At 34.7% G+C, this 16,526-nt stretch overlaps 1 protein-coding gene across 2 annotated transcripts; it reads left to right on the forward strand.

Annotated features, from left to right (window-relative positions):
• The first annotated feature begins 4,552 nt into the window (after window positions 1–4,552).
• On the forward strand, window positions 4,553–16,213 carry LOC127117936 (arginine--tRNA ligase, chloroplastic/mitochondrial). Of its 2 annotated transcripts, none has more exons than XM_051048067.1 (18): window positions 4,553–4,763; window positions 4,894–4,988; window positions 5,276–5,427; window positions 5,570–5,645; window positions 5,984–6,085; window positions 6,321–6,539; window positions 7,136–7,216; window positions 7,509–7,592; window positions 7,685–7,789; window positions 8,347–8,525; window positions 12,752–12,836; window positions 13,128–13,314; window positions 13,497–13,566; window positions 14,057–14,126; window positions 14,795–14,884; window positions 15,281–15,349; window positions 15,555–15,656; window positions 15,852–16,213. In XM_051048067.1, exons 1-18 carry the CDS (start codon window positions 4,685–4,687, stop codon window positions 15,960–15,962), a joined length of 1,956 nt encoding a protein of 651 aa, XP_050904024.1. In that variant the 5' UTR covers window positions 4,553–4,684; the 3' UTR covers window positions 15,963–16,213. The 2 variants fall into 2 exon arrangements, with proteins under 2 accessions (XP_050904024.1, XP_050904031.1); XM_051048074.1 differs by having other exon boundaries at window positions 4,576–4,763; window positions 4,890–4,988.
• The last annotated feature ends 313 nt before the right edge of the window (window positions 16,214–16,526 follow it).

Here is a 16,526-nt window from a genome sequence, read left to right on the forward strand (position 1 = left end):
AATTTTACTTGTAATAATTTTATTTTATATATATATATATATATATATATATATATATATATATATATATATATATATATATATATATATATATATATATATATATATATATATATATATATATATATATGATTTTTATTTGTAGGTATTATTTATTCTACTATTGTTGAGTTTTCGAGTGTATTGTGTTTTTATACATGACATTGTGATCTCGGAGTTTAAATTCAATTTAACTTTCGAAAATCGCTTGGACGCATAGGTTGTTGCTCTATTTCTTATAAGAGTGATTCTTACATGAATCTTGTAACAACCCAATTTTAGTATTTATTTATTATACTATTATTATTATATTTTATTTTAATTATGTGGAGTGCTAATTAATTAATTGGTTGTTAGGTAGTATAATGATTAATTATATTAATTAATTTGGAGTGTTAATTGAGTTGGTTTAACTTATTTGAATTAAATAGAGATATTTAAATGTTAGGTCTTATTGGGCCTCTTAATTAAATGAGAGGTATCATGATTTAAGCCGAAATAGAATACTAGTATATAAAAGGGAGGAGAGTGAGAATTAAGATTCACTTGATCATTTGACAACAATAGAGAAAGAGAAGAGGAAAAGTGAGGAGAAGAGGGGAAGAACAAGAGAGGAGCTAGGGTTTCCAGAAAATTGAAGAGGTAAGGGGGGAATCCTTATTATTATGGGTTAGTATGATCGGGTCAATGGGTAGGAACATGTTTAGGTTGAAATCATTAAATTACATGTTTTGGAATTGTTAGGTTTTGATGAGTGTTCTTAATTTATGGTGATTTGATTGGGTGAAAACTGTAAATTAATGTCATATATTTAGAGTATTGTATGAGTCATAATTTTCTGAACGTGTAGCTTTTTACGGAATCGAAATCGGAGGTCCGGAAGTCCTCCAACGATGAAAAACGCAGAAAATTCTGCATGCTGTTTTACAGTAACCGGTTTACTCACCGAGCATTAACCGGTTACTTGCTTAAAAATCTGCATTCTGTTAAACTGAGTAACGGGTTACCCACCGAGCGTTAACCGGTTACTTGCTTAAAAATCTGTTAATTCTGTTTTACAATAACCGATTACTCACTGAGCGTTAACCGGTTACCACTGTTTGAAAAGGGAAAAATTGAGATTTTAAATGCTGTATTTATTTTGAAATGCAATCTAAGTGTGTGTAGTTGATAATTAGCCTATATTTGTGAATGATATACTGTTATGAATGTGTATATGTACCATTGTTGGATTGTGAATGATATATTGTTATGAATATTTATATGTACCATTGGTGGATTGTGAATGATATATTGTTATGAATGTGTATATGTACCATTGGTGGATTGTGAATGATATATTGTTATGAATGTGTTTATGTACCATTGGTGGATTGTGAATGATATATTGTTATGAATGTGTATATGTACCATTGGTGGATTATGGATGATATATTGTTATGAATGTGTATATGTACCATTGGTGGATAATTCATAGAGTTGAATTATGGTGATATGTGGAATGTTAAGATGGTAGAGATGATCTTAATTGCATATGTGTTGGTATGTGTGCATTCATTCATATCATGGTCGACTTCATAGTAGAAGTGGTGAAATGGTGGGTTCACATGTAGCACTCGTTGATCCTTAATTGGAAATAGGCGAGGTAGATGTAGTACTCGTTGATCCTTAATTGGAAATAGGCGAGGTAGATGTAGCACTCGTTGATCCTTAATTGGAAATAGGCGAGGTAGATGTAGCACTCGTTGATCCTTAATTGGAAATATGCGAGGTAGATGTAGCACTCGTTGATCCTTAATTGGAAATAGGCGAGGTAGATGTAGCACTCGTTGATCCTTAATTGGAAATAGGCGAGGTAGTAAACGGTGATCCTTCATTGGAAATAGACGTAGCACACGTTGATCCTTAATTGGAAATAGGCGTGGTAGTTGCTTTGATCTTGTCCGGATCGGAAGCGTAGCTTGGATTCTAGATATTGAATCGGAAAGTGGTGAAACGTTGGGTTCACATTATGGTACCACATGCATAGAGTCACATGTCTTGCATTGAGTCACATTAGAGTCATGTGATAGTTGAATGTTTGCATTGTTGTGATTGTGATGTGTGTATGAGATATGGTAATTGAATTTGGTGATGTTTGGATACATAACTTGGCAAATTATGTGATTATGTGATAATTGTCGTTATGTGTATTTTTGGGAATATACTATTGGATTTGAATATTATACTCCTTGAGTTTTTATGTGTGCTTGAAACATGTGAAATAAATGTTGTTTAATATTATTTACATGGTTATATGAAGTGTGACGAATTCCTTTAATTGTTGATTTAATCATTGTGCTTGATTAATACTTCTTCGTAATGATTTGAATTCTCACCCTTTCTGTTTGAATGTTACCTTTACATGGGTATCACGCAGATACTCAGGAGTAGTATTGCTGAAGTAAGTGGACGGTAGCTCACTTGAGATTAGCTGGAGAGCTGCGGTACTTCGTTTAGAGACTAAGTAGTGAGTCAATGCTCTGGTCATGTAACACTGGGTAGATTGGTAGTATGGAACTCATATCTGATTTGGATACGTTTCATGTTATTAATTGTGAACATGTTTAATTGAAGAGATTATTGAGAGATGATCATGGTATGGGACATGGATCATTTGATGAAATGCATGGATATTCGTTATTTTCCGCTGCGAACGCATATTCTTGAATATTCATGATAATGAAAATGTGTTATTTTAAATGACCAGACGTATTGTATATTGATGATGAATGATGTTGGTTTTTGAAAGTTTCTAGTTTTTGAAAACGACGATGTGACGCCCTTTTGTTTATATGCATGCTTATTTACTCTGATTATATGCTAAGTATTTTGGGGTAGAAAAAGGGGTGTTACAAATCTACTCTACGTTAGCTTAGAGCTAAATCAGCGGCTTTCGATTTCGATTGATTTCTAGTCTCGTGGCTTACTCTTGGGCCTTCTTACAATGAGTTCGGTTCAGTCTCGTGGCTTACTCTTGTGCCTTCTTACAATGAGCTATTTTCTTTTTGCATGCTCGCATTTACTTGTCTGTATTTCAATTACCCTCAAATCATTTCAAACCATCTTCTTAAATAAAATTGGAAGAAAAAGATTACCCTGGATGGAATATCCAGTCGTAATCCCGAATATTAGGCCCAAGTTGTAAGAGCTTGTAAGCCCTATGTATTCGTCTTCTCTTCAAAATGCTCTAATATTCAAATCATTTCATAAATGAATTTGAAGAAAAAGATTACCTGGATGAAATATCTAGTCGTAATCCCGAATATTAGGCCTAAGTTGTAAGAGCTTGTAAGCCCTATGTATTCGTCTTCTTTTCAAAACACTTGTAAATATTCAAACCATTTTCATCAATAAAATTGAAAGAAAAAGATTACCTGGGTGAAAGGTCCAGACGTAGTCTCGAGTATTAGATCCAAGTTGTAAGAGCTTGCAAGTCATAAATACTCGTCTTTCAAGCCCAAAAATACATCCAACCAATCAAACTCTTTTTTTCGCCGCCGTGCGATTGATCTTTAAAAACCTTTTCATAAACGAAAGATGTTTTGTCTTAAGATGTAAAGCAATGCTTCGTCCATAATTGTTGAGTTGAGATAAATGACGTTTTTCCGAATGTTGATTTGTAAGTCCATTAGATGTGTGGTATACGTCCGCTCCTCATCTATTTTGGGTAAAATAATATTTTTCATCGATTAATACAATATAGCTTTCGCTAAAATCGACCAATAAACAAACACTTTTCTACCCAGAACTACGTAAGCCTTGAGTTCTCTATTGAGATACGTAGGAGCAGGATTGCAAAATCTTGTCAGGCCCATTAATAAAAAACTTAGGTTTAGTCTCATTCGTTGTAAAATATCTAAAAACATCTCTTTTTATTTTGATCCTATTATTCTTTTCCTCATAATAACTCGAGAAAGCCAAACATTTCTAAGCTAACACTAATGCGCACAACTAACCTAATGGTTCCCGTTGAGTAAAACGGACGTGAGGGGTGTTAATACCTTCCCCTTACGTAACCGACTCCCGAATCCTGATTTGGTTGCGACGATCATAATCATTGTCGTTCTTTCTTGGGTTTTATCAATATTTCCCCTTTCCTTTTTAGGAATAAATAAAGTTCGATGGCGACTTTGTTCGGTCCATCATGCGAACGTGCGATTGCGCTTCGCTAGGTCGTGTTCTCGTTTTTCGAGGTGCGACAATCTTGTCGGTATAAATCTGGCATTTATGACATGTTTGCACGTGGCGGTAACAATCAACCTCCATAGTGTATTATCAATATAAAATAATATTAAATATATATCAAAATCAAAATAACAATTTAAAATTTATAGACAAACTTTGCGGAATACTTGTTATTGATTAATATTGTAATTTACACGATCCCTTTTCTCATATATTTTTTTACTAAATAAATTCAGTTTAATTAAAAAAACCCATTTAATAATTTTTGAATTTTTGTATAGTGGTGGTAGTGGCCCCACTAGAGTTATCTTCAGCGAAGCAAACTGCAACTTCCACTGCTTACTCCCTTTTCTCCTTCCCAACCGTGGAATTTCAAAAATAAACCTCAAAAAAAGAAAGAAAGAAAAAATAAAGCAAAATGCTAGGGTTAGGATGCTTAAATTTTAATCGATTATCTCACTTTCATTCTCCACCTTCTCTTCAACCATCACGTTCTGGTCAGCTATGCTTCTTCTCTTTTGCTTCGTTGTTGTTTCTACTTTCTGCCATTCTTATTTCAACACATAACTCTCTAAAACGACGTAGTTTTTTCGTTTTGAATGTTGTTGTTGTTTATTGTGTAGACAGATTTACTCAAAGTTGCATCGAGAAGATTCGCTTTAGCAGTTAACAAAACACAATCGCCATTAACTAAAACTCAATCTTCTCCAACCTTATCCATTGTAAGTTTTTTCAATTCGTTAATTATTTTACTAATTACTTAGTTAATTCAGAACGAAAAGTGTGGTTAATTGCAGTCAAAATTATATAGTTAATTTAACTAATGTGAACTAAATTAACGATATACATAACTGAATTAACCAGAATTTCACATGTGATTAATTTGGTGTAGAGGAATAGGATAATTGAGTGTCCATGATACATTTTTATGCTATTAATTTTGTTTGAAATGATAATTTATGATAGTGATGTTGGTTTATGTGTTTTTTGAATTTGAATTTGGATATAGGATATTGATAATCCTGCTAGTGTAAAAAGACAGTTAGCACAACTGTTTGATGTTTCTCTAAAGACGACTCTGCCTGATGAAGAAGATGTTTTGCCCATAGTTGATGCTTGCACTGCCAAAACCGGCGGTAAAAAATTTGGTGATTATCAATGGTTAGTTCAGTTTTTTGTTATGGACACTAAAATGTTGTATAGGATTTGAATTTTTACGATTTGCATTTCTATTTGCATTGTGCAAAGTTTGGGCGAAGGGCATGTGTGGAAACTAAAGTGAAGAGTTTTTTAATTTGTGCAGTAATAATGCAATGGTTATATGGTCTAAGGTAAAAGGGAAGGAAACTGGATTTAAGGGTCCCCCTTCTATTGGACAGGTACACATTTTTCTTGTTTTTTCTCTTCTCTGCAACCCATACGCGTTTTACTTTTTTGAATTTATTAACTGGTGAGTTTAATGACTATGTATTGATCGTGTAAAATACGTTTTACAGAAGCTTTAATCATAGTTTGTTTAGCATCTTACTGCAACATAAGTAGATATTAAGTAATATTGTGATGCCATTAGATAGTGAATATGACTGGATTGGACGATTGTGTAAAACTTGTTTTGAGTATTTGTATATAGCCATTAAACTATTTAGTTAATTGTTGATTCAAACTCAGATTTTAATTTATTGCCGTAAATAGTAATCTTTATTTTTGATTTGTGTAGGCCATCATTAACAATCTTCCTCCATCTGAAATGATAGATTCATGCTCTTTAGCTGGTCCTGGATTTGTTAATGTTGTCTTGTCAAAGAATTGGATAGCACAGGTGATTACATTTACTCTTCTATAATTTTGCATTATAAATAGTATGTATCCTGTGTCTGAGATTTCAGTTTTTTTTTTTTGCTTGCAAGAGGAAGAGGTTGGTATTTAAGTAAGTGCCCATTGATGGGAAGACCGTTATATAAGAATCTTATGAACTTCTGATGTTTATTTTGTTTTGACTATTGAGCTTATTCAAACCCTCTATTAGTACTTAATGATAATAAATCCTCTTGCAGGGTGTACAGAGGATGCTAATTGATGGTATTGATATGTGGGCACCTCGACTTCCAATCGGGAGGGCTTTGGTTGATTTTTCGTCACCTAATATAGCAAAGGAAATGCATGTTGGTCACCTTAGATCTACCATAATTGGGGACACATTAGCTCGCATGCTTGAATTTACACGTGTGAAACATATTACCCGCCGAAATCATGTTGGCGACTGGGGAACCCAGGTAGATTTAATTTCTAAAATTCTGCTATTTTTATGCTACAAGTTAGAATATAGTGCTTGTTTAGTTGGGGGATAAATGATTTACGCCATTTCTTAGGGCTTGATCTTTGCTATACTCTGTGAAAGTTAGGCTTCTTCATACACCTCACGACTTTGGGTGATTCATTTTTGCATTTGCAACAATCAGTTAACTTGACATTATGAGTGTTAGCATTACTTAGTTGCTTGTAAACAATATATCGGGATAGTGGTTGATGTAAGTTGAGTTCCTAACTGTTTTCTTGATCAAGAACACACATTACACCCCTCCTAATTAAATGTACGTAGCGTGTCTTCTGTGTTATTCTCATTTGATATATGCAATATGTAATCTTTAACAGTTGATGTCCTACACAGTGCTCTCTCCGCCTTAAATAAAATATTTTAGTTATCAAAGTAATCAATTAATTCAATTAGTCACTAAATTAGTAACTACCATTGATTTTTGCTCAGATATTCTAATGAGATATCTGTTGGAATTCAGAAACATTTCACTAGGAAGGTTTTCATTTTGGTATTGGCACTAGAGGGCTCAAAGTCCATGCATTTGTTTTGCAGTTTGGGATGCTGATTGCATACCTCTTTGAAAATTTTCCCAACCAAGAAGATATTAGTGAAACAGCCATTGGAGATCTTCAGGTGAGAACACACATCAAACTCATTCTATTTAATCTTATTCAGGCGTTTAATCATATATTATTTTATTGGCATTTTTCGGTTCAGATATGAAAAAAAATGTTGATCTGTCAATTCTTATAAATGAACCATCAGCATTGAAATGATAATTTTTACAAGTCTCTGAAGGATAACGTTCTGATTAATTGTCACTAATTACATTGTCTTTTGCTTTTTATTTCACAAATATCTTCTTACTGGAAAAGGGAATTAGTATTGGTGATACTGAAACTCATGTGAGTTGGTGCATTTTTAGGCATTTTATAAGGCATCAAAATTGAGGTTTGATGATGATCCCGAATTTAAGCTGAGGGCACAACAGGCAGTGGTCCTGCTCCAGGTAAATGATAGCCTGAGTTTACCCCCTCCCTACTCATGAGATATTGATGAACTTAATTTTGACTTAAATGTATGCATTAATTTTCATCTCAGAGTGGGGATACCAGGTATCGCAAGGCATGGCAACAAATATGCGATGTTAGTAGGGCTGAGTTCAACAAGGTCTATCAACGTCTTGGAGTTCAATTGGAGGAAAAGGTAAGGGTTCTAGTTTTGTATGTTTTCTAATCTGTGGATTTTATCCCTTAGGTGTATGTTTTGTACCTTGCATGAGGAATTTCTGAGCCGTTCTATTAACTATTACCATGCAATATCAGACCATTCTGAATTCTATACATGCTTAATGTTAGTTGGGTTTGTTAGAAATTCTTGCAGTTGCTGTTTATATTTAATTCATCGGGTGGCTTGGACTCTCATTTAACCAGACCTACCATACTCTGTCTGACTAATCTGTGTCCTTGTCCTTGTTCTGTTTTGACCAAAAGTTTGAGTGGTAACCATAAATTAGGATTTTGTAGGAAACACAATTCCACTGATGCTTTACAGCATCTGCAGTGAAAACTATCATTATTGTGGGTGAAAAAACATTGTTTTTTACTGTCTGTCGTTAATGTCACGAGGTGCATTCAGTGCAGCACTGAATATATTGAATATATATTGAATTTATGTTGCAATAAGTACAAAAGTTTTTACTTCAATCAGTGATTTTGACAAATTTTTTTCAGCGTACTGAATGATGATATGTTTGACCACAGGGAGAGAGCTTCTATAATCCATATATCCCTGGGGTTATTGAGAAGCTAGATAAGTTAGGACTGATTGAAGATAGTGATGGTGCTCGCGTGATATATGTTGAGGGTGTAAATATACCACTTATTGCTGTAAAAAGAGATGGCGGCTACAACTATTTTTCAACTGATATAGCTTCACTTTGGTTAGTTCTTGTTGTAAAATATTTTACTGATATATTAAAAGTTATTCTTACATGTTACATCTACATGCTTTAAATAAGAGAGAATAGAAAACCTAATGGGCTTTGACTAATGGGCCTCATTACTAATAGAAATAATTACTATTTACAATCTAATATTTACAACACTCCCCCTCAAGCTGGTGAATGGATATCTATCATTCCCAGCTTGCAAGTAAGTTGCCTGAATCTTTCTGTTGGTAAGCCTTTTGTTAACACATCTGCCAGCTGATGCCCGGAAGGAACGTAAGATGTAGTTATCAGTCCACTATCCAACTTCTCTTTGATAAAATGTCGGTCAATCTCAATGTGTTTAGTCCTGTCATGCTGAACAGGATTATGAGCAATACTAATAGCCGATTTATTGTCACAAAACAATTTCATAGGACCTTCACATTGTATCTTCAAGTCTTCTAGAATTTTTTTCATCCACAATAGCTCACAAATTCCTAGTGCCATAGCTCTAAATTCTGCCTCGGCGCTTGATCGAGCAACTACACTTTGCTTCTTACTCTTCCAAGCTACAAGGTTACCACACAGAAAAGTACAGTAGCCTGACGTAGATCTTCTGTCACTCACTGATCCGGCATAATCCGCATCAGTGTAAGTCTCCATAGTTAGATTTCCACCTCTTTTAAACAAAAGTCCTCTCCCTGGAGTTGCTTTAAGATATTGTAGAACGCGGTCTACAGCCTGCAAATGTCTCACCCTCGGATCATGCATGAATTGGCTCACCACACTGACTGCATATGCCAAATCTGGTCTAGTGTGTGCCAAGTAAATCAATTTTCCCACTAATCTCTGATATTGACCCTTGTCAACTTTGTCACTTTCCTCCTCAAAGCTTATCCTGTGATTTTGTTCAATGGGAACACTTGCAGGTTTGCATCCAAGTTTGCCAGTTTCCTGCAAAAGATCAAGCACATACTTCCTTTGAGAAATAAAGATGCCTTGTTTTGAGTAGGCTACCTCAATTCCCAAGAAATACTTGAGTTGCCCAAGGTCTTTCATCTCAAACTCTGCTGATAATTTCTCTTTGAGGAAATGTCTCTCAATCAAATCATCTCCTGTAACAATAATATCATCAACATACACAAGAAGTACAGTCAGTTTTCCTCCTTGTGAATGTTTAAAAAATAAAGTGTGGTCTCCTTGACTTTGCTTATAGCCCAAACACTTCATTGCCTTTGTGAATCTTCCAAACCATGCCCGAGGGGACTGCTTTAGTCCATATAAGGCTTTCTTCAATCTGCACACCTTGTTAGCTCCATTTGTTATGCCAACACCTGGTGGAATCTCCATATACACTTCTTCCTCTAAGTCTCCATGCAAGAACGCATTTTTAACATCAAACTGTTGCAATTCCCATCCACATGAAGCAGCAAGAGATAGTAAAATTCGAACAGTATTCATCTTTGCCACTGGGGCAAATGTCTCCTCATAATCAATACCATACGTCTGAGTATAACCTTTTGCCACTAGTCTTGCTTTGTACCGATCAAGTGTACCATCAGATTTGTACTTTACAGTATAGATCCATCTGCATCCAACTGGACTTTTGTCTCTTTTCCTTTCAATAATCTCCCAAGTACCATTTTTTTCAAGTGCTCTCATTTCCTCATCCATAGCTTGGACCCAATTTCTATTTTGCAATGCTTCTTCAACAGATGATGGGATTTTCACAGAATCAACAGCTGCAATAAAACTTTGATATTGTGTGGAAAGATGTTTAGTGGAGACATATTGAGAGATAGGGTGTCGATATAGGGAGGGACAAGATCTTTTATCCTTCCTCAAAGCAATGGGTAAATCAACTGGATTAGTGTCACAAGTATCAGAAATGGCACTATCATCACTAGAGGAATCATTTTCAGTACTTACCTCCGGTTCAGGCGATTGAATTTGTTTCTGGAGAAGGTCAGGTTTACTTCTTCTCTGATACACTAGAGTTGGTGCTGGAGGTGCTGATTCCTGTAAAACAGAAGGCCTTGAAGGACCAGGAACACTTACTGGCTCAGATTCAGGTGTTGAACTAGGACTCAAACTCAAACTAGGTGACAACTCGGGTTCAAGAGAGGGAACACTGATAGGTGTTCTAGGGAGGCTAGGACCAAGGATCAGAAACTCGGACTCAGACTCTGACTCTGACTCTAAGTCACTTATGTTCTCCCCCTGAGACTGAGAACGAGTGAAATATGACACATTTTCATGAAATGTGACATCTTTGGAGACAAAGAATTTTCGACTCGGAGGATGATAACATTTGTACCCTCTTTTGTTGGGTGCATAACCCAGAAAGATACATCTGACAGCACGGGGATCCAATTTGTTGCGATATTGTTTGTGAACATGAACAAAAGCAACACAATCAAAAATGCGAGACTCAAGAGTGTGTAAGATAGGAACAGATGGAAAACGTGAAAGCATAAATTGGGCAGGACTTTTATTACCTAACACTCGAGATGGGACCCGGTTAATCAGATAGGCAGCAGTAAGAATTGCCTCACCCCAATAAGAGGTAGGAACAGACATTTGAAAAAGGAGAGATCTAGCAACTTCAAGTAAATGACGATTTTTTCTTTCTGCGACACCGTTTTGTTGTGGGGTGTCAACACATGTGAATTCATGGAGAATGCCATGTTTACTAGTGAAGTTGGAAAATGTATGATTGACATATTCTTTACCATTGTCAGAACGAATTCTTTTTATGCCTTTCCCAAATTGCGTTTGTACCATATTATAAAATTGGATAAATATTTGTGGTACTTCGGATTTAGTATTCATCAACAAAATCCAAGTTACCCGAGTACAATCATCAATAAATGAGACAAACCATTTTGCACCAAAAATATTAGAGGTAGGGGCAGGTCCCCAAACATCAGAATGAATCAAATCAAAAGGTTCATCACTTTTATTAAAACTGGAAGGAAAAGATACACGATTGTGTTTTGCCAACTGACAAACATCACACTTAAAAGACTCAACAGAATGGTGTAAGAACAACGACGGAAACATAGACTTAATTATATAAAATGGAGGATGACCGAGACGCTTGTGCTGAAGCCAAATTTGTGAGGCTGAAGAAGAAGACTGAGACTGGAAACAGGAGGACAATACCTTTGGATGGTCATCAGAGAAGTAGTATAACCCTTCCTTTTCCTTAGCAATTCCAATCGTCTGCCCCGTGGTAAGGTCCTGAAAAACACAATGGGACATAGAAAAAATTACTTTACAATTCAGATCACGGGTAAGCTTATGGATGGAAATTAAATTGTGGGAAAGTGTGGGAACATGAAGCACAGATTGCAACTGGAATGGAGGTTGCAAGTCAATATTTCCAGTGCCAACAACACAAGCATGAGAGCCATCAGCAACAGTGATATAAGGAATACTCGAAGGTGTGGTATAAGAGCATAATAATGTGGAATCAAATGTCATATGATTAGTAGCACCAGAGTCAAGAATCCACGCATTCTTAGGAATATTACCACAAACAGTAAGAGATCGGGAACACAAACTCTTACCAGTAACTGCTAGAGACCCAGAACCAGAAGGCTTACTCATGGAGTCAAGAATAATCTCAGCCATTGAAAGGACAATCGAGAGAAAACAAACCAAGAAACAGGATGGGTTAGGGTTTCAAAGATGAGTGAACAAAAACAAGAAGCACGATGTGCTACAACACAAAACAACAATGACCCAAACACCCAAAAACAACAACAAACTGCAAGCTGCAGTAAAAAAAAAAAGACTCCGCTACAAGGCGGCTAGGGTTTAGGCGGAAGCGAATCCCCCAAAATCGGGAGCTCTTGATACCATGTTGTAAAATATTTTACTGATATATTAAAAGTTATTCTTACATGTTACATCTACATGCTTTAAATAAGAGAGAATAGAAAACCTAATGGGCTTTGACTAATGGGCCTCATTACTAATAGAAATAATTACTATTTACAATCTAATATTTACAACAGTTCTCTTACAGGTTTTTTGTTCATATTTTTAAGTAATCAAACTTTGTTATTAATTACTATTATGCTATTTTTTTCTATCTTGAATGCCTAAATATTTTTCCTTTTTTGTAAATTTTTGGTATACCTATTTCTATTATTATCTTAGAATAGAACATGGAATATATTGACTTAGGAAAATAAAATGTTTTGTTTATCTGAGCTATTTGAACCATGCAGGTATCGTCTAAATGAAGAAAAAATTGAGTGGATTGTGTATGTTACAGATATTGGGCAACAACAACACTTTGATATGCTATTTAAGGTATATCTCAAGTGATGATTTTCAGTGTATATTATGGTTACTAGATTATATGGTTCTTACTAGTTACTACCCCTTCTACTTTCTTTTGCTAGTAATAAGTTGCTTTTGTTGTTAACCTGTCCGGAATTTACTGATATTGCCCTTAAATAACAATTATATATTAATGCTTTTATTGGATCTGTCATTTCATTTTCTTTGAAGTTTTATGAAAGAGAATTGTCACGGACTAGTGCCAGTGCTAATATTTCAACGAGTTAAAATGGTAGAGTTCCCCTTTGATTTTCCTTTCAGGCCTTCAAGCGTGCAGGTTGGCTGCCACGTAATGAGAATGTGTATCCAAAATGTACCCATATAGGTTTTGGTCTTGTTCTTGGCGATGATGGAAAACGATTTCGGAGTCGAAGCAGTGAGGTTGTTCGTTTGGTTGATTTGCTTGACGAAGCTAAAAGGCGCTGCAAAACTGCCCTTCTTGAACGTGGTAAAGTACAAGTTGTTCAGTTTGATTTTTACTTCCTTATCTTCATAAAGGCATCCACAATATGAAATTTCTGCTTGATCAAGATTTATGGATGGTTTTTGGTGCCTATTTTATTTTCAATTGGTGAGGTTCTAGTGTCTAGACAGCAGAAAGTTAACCGTCATTATTCTATGTTTGTCTAGAAACAACTAATGATTGGTCTGAGGAGGAGATTGAGAAAACATCAGAGGCAATTGGGTATGGGGCTGTAAAGTAAGCTTCTTGAACTTTAAGCCTTTTTCATTTTCCTGATTTAAAGAAAAATCAATATTCTATCCAGCCATGCTAGTTTGTAATTAGTTTCTCTGGAGGCATATTTCCTTTTGTTAATGTCGAGACAGATGTATTGGCAAACACATTCTCTTTGACCAAATTTTTAAAACTGTCATATGCATAGGGCTAACTGATAAGTAGATAAATCAAGACAAAAGGAAAGTATTTGAGCATAGTCCCAGTCTATTCGGTTGTTACCCTATTGCGAATTTTCCAACTATTTGCCCGACTTACTTGGTATTATATCTCTCTTCAACAGTTAGGAGGATTGGTTTAGTAACTTATGGTTCCACTTCTACATTTGGTTTTGTTTTGACTTAAAAAAAAATCTTTACAATTGTGTCGTTTGCAATCTACACCTCTGATGGAAATTCCTAATGGCCTATCGATTATAGTCTCTTATGTTTGCGCTTTTGATTTGTGTTTACAGGTATGCTGACTTGAAGATCAACAGATTAACGAATTACACGTTCAATTTTGATCAGATGCTTAGTGATAAGGTGCATTCACTACATACAAATTTTGAGAGTTAACATGTGAACTTACAGTAAAGAATCCAGTAGATTTAGTAGCCATTTTCTTTGGGCCATGTCATATATTTTGATCCTTTGAACTTGAAGTATAGGGTAACTTTTGATAACCATGGATTGAAAGTATCATTGTTCTAAATTTTGATTAAATACCGACACATGGATAACACACCTTTTATTTGTGGAAATATCCACTCTTTTGACTTTGTTTCCAGTGGTTATCACTTGGATTCAACTTTTGAAAGTGCAACTGATAATAGGACTTAAAAACCAAATGGACCGAACAATGAAAACTGGTTTTGTATATATCTGTCAACAGAGGAATAATTCCTCAATTACAACTACTGAAGTAGAGTAGTCTACTAGTCTTATCTAAGAAAGTTAAGGAAACAATGGATGGAGCAAAGCTCCTTACAAGATGATATCAGAAAAGAAAAATGTTGAGTCTAAGGAAACCCCTGCTTAGAGAGAATCGCTTTTGACTAAGCTAAACCACCCAGTAAAATCTTATGAAATTTCTGTTGAAACAGCTAAGAAGATTACTCCTGTAGCAATAAATGAACCCTTTCTTTATCCCTAAGAAAATTAATGATCTGAAGTTATTTATGCCTCACCTTCCTAAGTTTAATGTGAAACAGGGGAATACTGCCGTTTATTTGCTCTACGCACATGCTAGGATTTGCTCTATTATCAGGAAATCTGGCAAAGACATGGAAGAAGTAAAGAAAGTAAGTTTATTTTTCTTCCTTAGACGACGACTTACCATATTTATTAAAAATTGATTTTTTTTAATTAATTAATTAATTTTTGTATGATATGCTTAATTTTACGATATAAGATACAATAATTGTGCATAGTTTAGATCCTGCCATTGTTGATTTGATACAAGTCAATTCAGCACTCATCTATTACAACTGTGATATGGCTCACAATTCAGTGTGTTTATATATATATATATATATATATATATATATATATATATATATATATATATATATATATATATATATATATATATATATATATATATATATATATATATATATATATATATATGTATGTATGAAATCAACTTGTGCATATTTCTTACTCTATTTAATGTCCCTGCCATCTTGTTGCGACAGAATGGGTTTATAGTTTTGGATCACGAAGATGAGCGTTTATTGGGGCTTCATCTGCTACAATTTCCTGAGGTAGGACATATGAATAGTTTATGTTGTTTATGAGCTTTAGACCTTTACATACTACTCACTTGTTACCGGGGTTCCGTGTTCTTTAAACAGAAGACTTAAAATATCATATGACTAAAGCAGCGGGACATTTCTACATATTATTTATAATGCAAAAAGATACTCTCACAGTCTCACTCATATATCGGTCTTGTGTATTGTTTTTCAGGTTTTTGAGGAGGCATGCAGCAATTTATTACCTAGTGTGTTGTGTGATTACCTATATACCTTGGCAGAAATCTTTTCAAAAAAGTTTTATTCTAATTGTCAGGTAATCAATCATCTTCTGAAGCCATCATCTTATGCTATACATTCAAATTTCTACGGCTGTTCTTTTTCCTATTTTCCTTTGATGTGGTTTGCATAAAGCTGCCAAGTAGAATATTTGTTATATTTACTATGCCTCATGTTGAAGATAGGGCACTATACATCATACATGTTACTGATGAGTCATTTTCTTTGTCAGGTTGTAGGATCGCCTGAGGAAAGTAGTAGACTTTTGCTATGTGAAGCAACTGCAATAGTGATGAGAAAGTGTTTTTATCTCCTTGGAATTGAACCTGTTTACAAGTTATAACCCATCTGAAGGAGTTCAAATAATTTTTGTTTCATAGGATTTATTTTTTATTTTTTATTATATAAAGAAAACTCCCAAAATGAAACTTGTTCTGGCAAGTTATCATATCCTTTTTGTTTTGTTTATTGTATTGGTATGAGGTGAAAGAGGGAAATTTGTAATTTTTTATAGCAATGTTATTGACAGGGTTCAAATTAACTTCTTTGTTATAAGAAGAGCTATATATTTCATTCAATTTGTGTCATGTGAAATGACAAGAATTGGACTTATGTGGATTCTAATGGACTAAGCAAAAATGCAACTGTATATAGAATCACTATGCACACTCAATCTTAAGTATAAAACGGACAATTTTGTTGTTAAAAGTAGTTTGGATTTATGTTGATGCTTTGAGCTGGTGAATTGTCTATTTTGTAGTATGTTTCATTTTTGTTAATCATAATCACATTTTTAGTCATGGCTTAGTCATCTTAGTGAGTTGTGTCAAGGTATCCTTTTTAGTAGAGATATCTCTTCAATCCGTCTCTTCCCAATTTCTGTGTCCCCTTACTGTCTTTTTCTGGT

The sequence above is a fragment of the Lathyrus oleraceus genome, chromosome 1, assembly GCF_024323335.1.
Source record: "Lathyrus oleraceus cultivar Zhongwan6 chromosome 1, CAAS_Psat_ZW6_1.0, whole genome shotgun sequence".
Lineage (NCBI taxonomy): Eukaryota > Viridiplantae > Streptophyta > Magnoliopsida > Fabales > Fabaceae > Lathyrus > Lathyrus oleraceus.

Excerpts from the sequence above, each read along its gene's own strand:
- LOC127117936 (XM_051048067.1), top strand. The coding sequence starts at position 4,685 with ATGCTAGGGTTAGGATGCTTAAATTTTAATCGATTATCTCACTTTCAT. Across the intron at positions 7,790-8,346 it reads GAGTTCAATTGGAGGAAAAG|GGAGAGAGCTTCTATAATCC; the intron begins GTAAGGGTTCTA and ends GTTTGACCACAG. Across the intron at positions 13,315-13,496 it reads AACTGCCCTTCTTGAACGTG|AAACAACTAATGATTGGTCT; the intron begins GTAAAGTACAAG and ends ATGTTTGTCTAG.